Here is an 8562-nt window from a genome sequence, read left to right on the forward strand (position 1 = left end):
AAGTGATTCTCTTGCCTCAGCCTCCCAAGTAGCTGGGATCACAGGTGTGCACCACCACACCCAGCTAAGGTTTTGTATTTTTAGTAGAGACGGGGTTTCTCCATGTTGGTCAGGCTGGTCTTGAACTCCCGACCTCAGGTCACCCACCCGCCTTGGACTCCCAAAGTGCTAGGATTACAAGCGTGAGCCACCTCACCCTGTTCTAGACATTTCATAGAAATGGGATCACACACTGTGTGGCCTTCTGTGTCTGGCGTCTCTCACTGAGCCTGACGTCCTCAAAGTTCATCTGCGCTGGCCTGTCTCAGAGCGTTGCTCCTTTTCATGGCTGAGTAATATTCCACTGCGTGGATGGGCCATGTTGCGTTGGCCTGTTCATGTGCTGAGAGTGTCTGGGCTGCCTCCACCTTCTGGCTGCCATGGTAAGGCTCCTGGGGACTTCGTGTAGAGCTGATAGTGTGGATGTATGCCCTCATTTCTCTCAGGCAGATACCTAAGACTAGCATGGCTGGGTCATCTGCAAATTTGCTGGGGAGCTGCCAGGTTTTCCCAACATGGCTGTTCCATTTTACATCCCAGCCATGACGGCGATGTGTTGTGTTGGATGCCTGTCATCTTGTAGTGTGACTACATGTGGCACGCAGGGCAACCTGTAGGTGAGTGCCTTTATTTGCTGGAGAGCATGAGTTGCTAGCGCTTGTCTGTGGCAGGCTGAGAGCAGAGCCTTGTGTCCAGTTCTGTGCGTGCCCGGCTCCCCCCTGGGTTATGCCCAAGCAGCTGTTGGGGCCTGGCCCAAACCTTAGAACGAGGCCCCTTCCCAGCATGGCCCTGCCGCTGGAACCTGGAGGTGGAAGGAGATTGCTCTTACAGCTGTCCCCCACATACCTGTTCTCTCTGGGGTCTTTTCTCAAGAATGTGACCCAAATTCCGTTTCTAGAATGTTCTGGAAATGTGAGGCATCCTCCGAGAGCCGGGGCCCATCTTCCTGTAGGTAATGGTGTTTGTTCCAGAACTCACAGTGTCTGCTGTGCCTGATGCTGCCAGGGCCTGGGGTGGGGATGATTGGAGGGTACCAGGATTGGGGGTCTGGGGCTAGGGCCAGGGTCTGAGGGTCAGGGCCAGGGCTCTGGCGCTGGCTCTGGGTCTGGGTCTGGACGACCTGGGACTGGGGCTGGGTTTGGATCTGGGGCCAAGGCCTGGGTTTGGGGTCCGGGGTCCGGCCGGGGCGCCGACCGTCCTGCCTCTCCGCAGCCCAAGCGGGAAGAAGTTCCGCAGCAAGCCGCAGCTGGCGCGCTACCTGGGCGGCTCCATGGACCTGAGCACCTTCGACTTCCGCACCGGGAAGATGCTGATGAGCAAAATGAATAAGAGCCGCCAGCGCGTGCGCTACGACTCCTCCAACCAGGTCAAGGTGAGCGGTGGCGTCACGCGGGTGACGTCAGCGCAGGGCGTTTTAGGCGGGGACGCGGCCGTGACGTGCGCGGCAGGCGACGCAGCCCAGAGCGCGGGAGGTCACAGCGGGCAGAGGACACGGTGCAGGGCGCGGCGCGGGCGGAGGGTGCAGAGCGGAAGGCGCCGGGCACAGCGCTGCGCGCATGGCGAGGACGCGACCCGCGACGGGGGCTCTGGAGGAGCTGGCCGGGCCCAGCCTGCGAGAGCGGCCTCCCCGGAGCCTGGGGGTCCTGGAGGGCGTGGGGGAAGCAAGGGGCGCCCGCAAGGGGGGGGGGTCGTCCGGTCCCCGCGTCCCTGGAGGCTCTGAGCCGCCGGGGAGACCCCAGGCCGTGCTGTAGCGCCTTCCTCCCGCAGGGCAAGCCCGACCTGAACACGGCGCTACCGGTGCGCCAGACAGCGTCCATCTTCAAGCAGCCGGTGACCAAGATCACCAACCACCCCAGCAACAAGGTCAAGAGCGACCCGCAGAAGGCGGTGGACCAGCCGCGCCAGGTGAGCCAGCGCATGGCGACCCCTGCCTTCCCGGCCAGCTTGTTCGCCTCGGTGGGCGGACGAATGGAGCGCAGGAGTTCCAAGCCAGCCTGGGTGACATGGGAGGCAGAAACATGAAAAAATTAGCTGGACGTGGTGGCGCTCGCCTGTGGTCCCTGCTCCTTAGGAGGCTGAGGGGGGAGGATTGCTTGAGCCTGGGAGGCGAAGGCTGCAGTGAGCTCTGATCACACCACTACTCTCCAGCCTGGGCGACAGCAAGAGCCAGTCCTGTGGGCCCCCCTTGGGATGCGCAGGAAATTAGTTCAGGACACACCCCACCCTCTTTGGTATCCCAGATACCAAACTCCGGGGATGATCAGGCCTCTCATAGAAAATGGTTTACCAGGCTGGGCGCGGTGGCTCACGCCTGTCATCCCAGCACTCTGGGAGGTCAAGGCAGGCGGATCACCTGAGGTCAGGGGTTCGAGACCAGCCTGGCCAACGTGGCAACACCCCGTCTCTACTAAAAGTACAAAAATTAGCTGAACGTGGTGGTAGGCACCTCTACTCCCAGCTCCTCGGGAAGTTGAGACGAGAATCGCTTAAACCCAGGAGGCAGGGGTTGCAGTGAGCTGAGATCTCATGCCACTACACTCCAGCCTGGGCAGCAAGAGCAAAACTCCATCTCAAAAAAAAAAAAAAGAAGAAGAGAAAACAGTCTAGTAAGGCCTCTTCATTGGTGGTTCATGCCTGTAGTCCCAGCACTTTGGGAGGCCGAGGCAGGTGGATTACCAGTGGTAAAGAGTTCTAAACCAGTCTGACCAACATGGCCAAACCCCGTCTCTACTAAAAATGCAAAAATTAACTGGGCACGGTGGTGTGTGCCTGTAATCCCAGCACTTTGGGAGACCGAGGCAGACAGACCCGGAGTTCTAGACCAGCCTGACCGACATGGTGAAACCCTGTCTCTACTAAAAATACGAAAATTAGCCAGGCGGGCGCGGTGGTGCGTGCCTGTAATCCCAGTTAGCAGGCTGAGAGAGGAGGATCACTTGAACCTGGGTGGAGGAGGCTGCAGTGAGCCGAGATCGTGCCACTGCACTCCAATGCTGGGCGACAGAGGAAGACTGTCTCAGAAATAAAATTTTAAAAAAAAATTTTTAATGAAAATGGTCTGGTATTGGCATGTAACCTACAGATATCGTCTAGATTTCTTATACTACTTCCTAAGGTGTAGATGGTTGTGACACTCCTTGTTTTGTGTGTGTGTGACTGGTTTTTTTAGTTTTTTGCTTTTGAGACAGGGGCTCTCTATGTTGCCCAGGCTGGTCTCAAGCCCCTGATGTCAGCCAAGTGATCCTCCCACCCCTGCCTCCCGAGTTGTGGGGATTACAGGCGTGAGCCACCCCGCGTGTAGTTTTTATTCTTATTTACAAACGTCCACTAGATACCAGGCTGTGGAAAGCCTGAGCAAGAGCAGGAGGCCCATGGGGACCCACATGGGGAAGGAGGCCAGGTGGGCCTCCATGGAGCCCTTTGAGGCCCTGGAATGGGGAGGGGCAGGGCCACTCTTGGGGTTCACATGTGTGTCTGGGGCAGCTTTTCTGGGAGAAGAAGCTGAGCGGCCTGAACGCCTTCGACATTGCCGAGGAGCTGGTCAAGACCATGGACCTCCCCAAGGGCCTGCAGGGTGAGCGGGCACCCCTCGGGGGAGCCGGAAGGAGACAGGCTGTGTGGGGTGGAGTGCTGGGGGCGCCCTCATCTCCTAGCAGGGTGGAGGGCTGTTTTGATGCGGGCACTGAGGGCAAATCTGCCGTGGGGCAGGAGGAGGGGCCCAGGACGCCTGGGTTGGGCCCTTCATACTTGGAGACCCTGGGGGTGGGGCGGGAGGAGGGCCCCAGGGCACCTGGGTTGGGCCCTTCATACTTGGAGACCCTGTGGGTGTGGCGGGAGGAGGGGCCTCAGGGCGCCTGGCTGGGCCCTTCAGACTTGGGAGACCGCAGTGGGGCTTTGTGGCCTCCAGGTGCGGTGCACGCCCCGGGGCGTTTTGACCTGGATCCTAAGAAAACAAGGAGGCCTGGTTTTGGTCTAGCACCGATCAAGGAATGCAGAGCTGGTGTGGTTTCGGCGGTGTTTTAGAGACAGGGCCGGCTGGGTGCAGTGGCTGATGCCTGTAATCCAGCACTTTAGGAGGCTGAGGCAGGAGGGTCACGAGTTCGGAAGTTCAAGACCAGGTTGGGCAGCATAGCGAGGCTCTTATCTCTACATCCCTACAGAAAATACAGAGCAAGACCCTGTCTCAAAAAACAAAACGTGGGCTTTCTGTCACCCAGGCTGGAGCACAGTGGTGCCGCCGCTGCTCACAGCAGCCTCTGCCTTCCGGGCTCGGGTGGCTCTCAGCTCAGCCTCCTGAGTAGTGGGACCACACGGCGCCACACCTGGCGGATGTTTTAGTTCTTGTGTGGAGACGGATCTCACTACGTTGTCCAGGCTGGCCTCCAGCTCCTCAGCTCATCGGTCCTCCCGCCTCGCCCTCCCAAATGCTGGGGTTGCAGGCATGAGCCGCCGTGCCCACCTAGTTTGCTTTGTTTCTGTTATGAAAGTAATGACACCCGCGCGAGGGGAATGGAGATGTGAAATCCGGTCGGGGAGAAGGTAGCAGCTCCGTTCTTGGGGCATTCCGTGGCCTGTCGGGGCCACGGCTGTGACCTCTCCCCTCGGGGCTGCCTCTCCACTGCCCGGCAGGGGTGGGACCCGGCTGCACGGACGAGACTCTGCTGTCGGCCATCGCCAGCGCCCTGCACACCAGCACCATGCCCATCACCGGGCAGCTGTCAGCCGCCGTGGAGAAGAACCCTGGTGTGTGGCTCAACACCACGCAGCCCCTCTGCAAAGCCTTCATGGTGACCGACGAGGATATCAGGTAGCCCCTGGTCCCCTGCCTGTCCGCCCTGTCTCTCGGGGCCGTGGGGTCCCTGAGCATCTCCACATGCTTCCTGTCTCCCCATGGCTCTCCCGTCTCTGTTGACGCTGCCTGGGTTTTTTGAAACAGAAGTAGTGGGGCAAGGGGACCCGTCGTCGGAGCCAGTGTGAACGGGTCCACCCGCATCCTCTCGGAGGCACGTTTTTGAAAAGGGTGTGAAGGCAGGTGCTGTGGCTCACACCCGTCACCCCAGCACTTTGAGAGGCCGAGGCATGTGGGTCACTTGGTCAGCGGTTCGAGACCAGCCTGACCAACATGGCGAAACCCCATGTCTGCTTAAAATACAAAAATGAGCCGGGCGTGATGGTGCATGCCTGTAATCCCTGCTACTTGGGAGGCGGAGGCAGCAGAAACGCTTGAACCTGGGAGATGGAGGTTGCAGTGAGCTGAGATCCTGCCACTGCGCTCCAGCCTGAGCGACAGAGTGAGTCTCCAGCTCAGAAAAAAATGAAAAAAGAAAAGATTGTGGTCCTGGGAGCCCGTGGGGACTGGCTGTGCTGGGTGCTGGGCTCCATGCTGGGCCCTGGGGATGGAGGGACAAGGAAAGCTGGGGTTCTGCCTTTGGGGAGGTGGCTCAGGGTGCCCGCGGAGAGGCAGTTCTGGGTGTCAGTGGCCAGCGTGTGGAGCCTGGAACAGCAGGGAGTGGGGGCCGCTGCAGGAACAGGTAGGATGGTGGGGGGTGAGCTGAGCTGTGAGGTCTGGGCGCCCGGGGTGAGCCCTCCTGCGGGGATTCATGGCCGAACTCGAGTCTGGTGTGCTGGGTGGCCGCAAGGCCCCCGGTGACGGAGGCACCTGCAGGAAGCCCTGGAGTGCTGAAGAGAAGACGGGCTTTTCACGGTCAACCTAGCACACGCTGAGGTCGGAGAAGGAAAGGAAACTCCTGAGGGTTCCAGAAATGGGGAACTAAGACCCGGAGCAGCCAGGGAGGTGCTTGGGCATGGGGGCTTCCTGTGGCAGCAGCCAGGGTTTAAAGGCCACGTGGGCACAAGGAGAAGAGATCCTGTGCCCCCAGGCAGGATGAAGAGATGGACCTAAGACGCCACCCCCGCAAGCAGACAGTATGGGCGCCGAGGGTTCTGTCATGAGCGGCTGGTGGGAGCCTCCTCCAGCTGTGGTACTTTTGGGTCGCCTCATTTGGGTTTGAGGTCAATTTACACTCTCCACACACTCGGGGAACTTCCCCAAAATGAAGATGGTGAAATAGGAAGAATTGACAAGAAAAGAACAAGACTGTGAGGAATAGCAGGCAGATAATTAAAAGCCCCTACAGAGCGTGTAGAAATAAGGCCGCGCACAGTGGCTCACACCTGTAATCCCAGCACTTTGGGAGGCCAAGGTGGGAGGATCACCTGAGATCAGGAGTCCCAGCCTGGCCAACATGGTGAGCCGTCTCTACTAAACAAAAAAAAAAAAAAAAAAAAAAAAAAATGCAGTAATTATCCAGGTCTGTTGGTGTATACCTGCAATCGCAACTCTTGGGAGGCTGAGGCAGGAGACTCTCTGGAACTCGGGAGGCAGAGGTTGCAGTGAGTCGAGATTGTACCACTGAACTCCAGCCTGGGTGACAGAGACCCTGTCTTCAAAAACAGAAAGGAAGAAAGCTTGGCATGGTGGCTCACGCCTGTAATCCCAGCACTTTGGGAGGCTGAGGTGGGTGGATTACGAGGTCAGGAGATTGAGACCATCCTGGCCAAAACGGTGAAACCCTGTCTCTACTAAAAATGCAGAAAATTAGCTTTGCGTGGTGCCATGTGTCTGTAGTCTCAGCTATTCAGGAGGCTGAGACAGGAGAATTGCTTGAACCTGGGATACAGAGGTTACAATGAGCTGAAATTGTGCCACTGCACTCCTGCCTGGGTGACGGAGAGTGAGACTCTGTCTCAAAAAAAAAAAAAAATTTATATATATATATACATATATATATATATAAATTGAAAAGGGCACTGAGATTTGGAACTCGGTGGTGGGTTGAGCAGAAGGTGGAGTCAGTCTGGAAGGACAGCGAGCAGGTGGTGGCTGCAGTGGGGTCGGTGAGCCAGGGTGTTCTGGGTGGTGGGGGCAGCCCAGGTGCAGAGGAGTCACTGGAGGGAGACCCCGGGTGGGAGGGCGCGGCTGAGCCTTGGCCACAACTGGGGACATAACACAGAATCAGCCTGCCCCACTCAGTGCCTGTTGGAGGTCAGGAGCAAGGGTTTATGCAGCTGAGCCCGGGGGAGGCTCAGGGCCTGGTCTGGAGACTGAGGGGTGGCCCCGAGAGAGGTGGCAGGTGGGCCATACAGAAGGATGGCGGGTACTGGCAGTGGCCAGTGGCAGCCAGTTCTCTGTTGATTGTGAAGGAAGGGGCACCTGCGGATTCCTCGTTCTCTCCTCCCATCCGAGGGCCCCTCCCCACGCTCATCCCCTGTCTGCATCCTCCTGGCTGCTGGCCTGGGTGTGACACGACGTCCCTGTGTCCCCAGGAAGCAGGAGGAGCTGGTGCAGCAGGTGCGGAAGCGGCTGGAGGAGGCGCTGATGGCCGACATGCTGGCGCACGTGGAGGAGCTGGCGCGTGACGGCGAGGCACCGCTGGACAAGGCCTGCACCGAGGAGGACGACGAGGAGGACGAGGACGAGGACGAGGAGGATCCCGACCCGGACCCGGAGATGGAGCACGTCTAGGGCAGGTGCTGCAGACCTTGGGGGCTGCCTGCCACGCATGGAGTGCCCGTCTCCCCGGAGGAGCCCAGGCGTCCCCATCCCGTGGAGTCGCTAAAGCCAGCCCTCCCTGTCCTTTCAGAAGCCCTGCCGAGAGCCCGTGCTGTGAGTGCCGCCTACTGGAGACGCCTGTGAGGAAGGCTGTGCTCCTGGCTCCCTCCTTGGCCGTCTTCTCTTCTCCGGGCCTCGGGGCACACAGCTGGGCCTGCCTCACCCGAAAGACCCTCCCTGCTCATCCTCTAAAGGGCCCGGGTCCTGCCTGGCTCCCCATGAACTTGGGGCTTGAGACCAGCTCCTCCCACGGCTGCTGCCTGCAGCTCCTTGAGACTGGAGAGCAGCCAGCAGGTGCCCGGCGGCTTGGCACTGGGGAGCACGGGCACCTGGGAGGGTTTCTCAGTCTGAAGGCATGTTTTTGAAACGCACATCGCCCACAGTGCGGCAGGAGGACGGGACTCTGGTCCTCCGTAGGGGACGTCCAGGACGGCGCCACCCTCTGGCCTGCCACGCGGCTGGCGGCACCACAGACCCTCACAGCCCAAATGGCACACCCGAGAGGCCATGCTCCTTCAGTAAATCTGTGACCGTCAAGGCTGGACGTGCACATCACCAGGCAGCCTCTGCTGCCACAGGGACGCCAGCCTTTGCTTCCAAAAACTGTACTCCAGCCGCTGCCAGAATGCTGTCAGCCAGCCCCTGCCTCAGTTTCCCTTTGTGTAATGGGGACACAGTCACCCAGCTTTGGGGTGGTGCTGACGCTCCCAGAGGTGTCAGGAGCCGCTTGGACAGGACAAGTCTCCCAGATGCTTCTTGAGGTGCCCCGGTCTCCGGGGAGCGTCTGGTCTGAGGCCTTCTGAAGGATCCGATGCGCTCCTGAACCCCCAGTGCCTCGGTGAGGGCAGGTTCCCGGCCGCAGGGGCCCGCCGCAGGCGAACCCTGGGCTCCTGCGGGTGGGTTCATTACCT

At 59.5% G+C, this 8562-nt stretch overlaps 1 protein-coding gene across 5 annotated transcripts in view; it reads left to right on the forward strand.

The window, feature by feature from the left end:
* Nucleotides 1-7816, forward strand: part of MBD3 (methyl-CpG binding domain protein 3) — a 14179-nt gene extending 6363 nt beyond the window's left edge. For 3 of the 5 annotated variants that reach the window (XM_032252393.1, XM_032252396.1, XM_032252397.1), the window contains exons 2-6: nt 1252-1411; nt 1807-1944; nt 3523-3613; nt 4669-4846; nt 7366-7816. In XM_032252393.1, coding sequence (XP_032108284.1) covers nt 1252-1411; nt 1807-1944; nt 3523-3613; nt 4669-4846; nt 7366-7564 — 766 coding nt within the window. In that variant the 3' untranslated portion in view covers nt 7565-7816. Of the gene's footprint in view, nt 1-805; nt 992-1251; nt 1412-1806; nt 1945-3522; nt 3614-4668; nt 4847-7365 lie in introns of those variants that run through there. The other 2 variants (XM_032252394.1, XM_032252395.1) reach the window with 2 other exon arrangements.
* The last annotated feature ends 746 nt before the right edge of the window (nt 7817-8562 follow it).

The sequence above is a fragment of the Sapajus apella genome, unplaced genomic scaffold (genome assembly GCF_009761245.1).
Source record: "Sapajus apella isolate SASKATOON/1434 unplaced genomic scaffold, GSC_monkey_1.0 scaffold77, whole genome shotgun sequence".
Classification (NCBI taxonomy): Eukaryota; Metazoa; Chordata; class Mammalia; order Primates; family Cebidae; genus Sapajus; species Sapajus apella.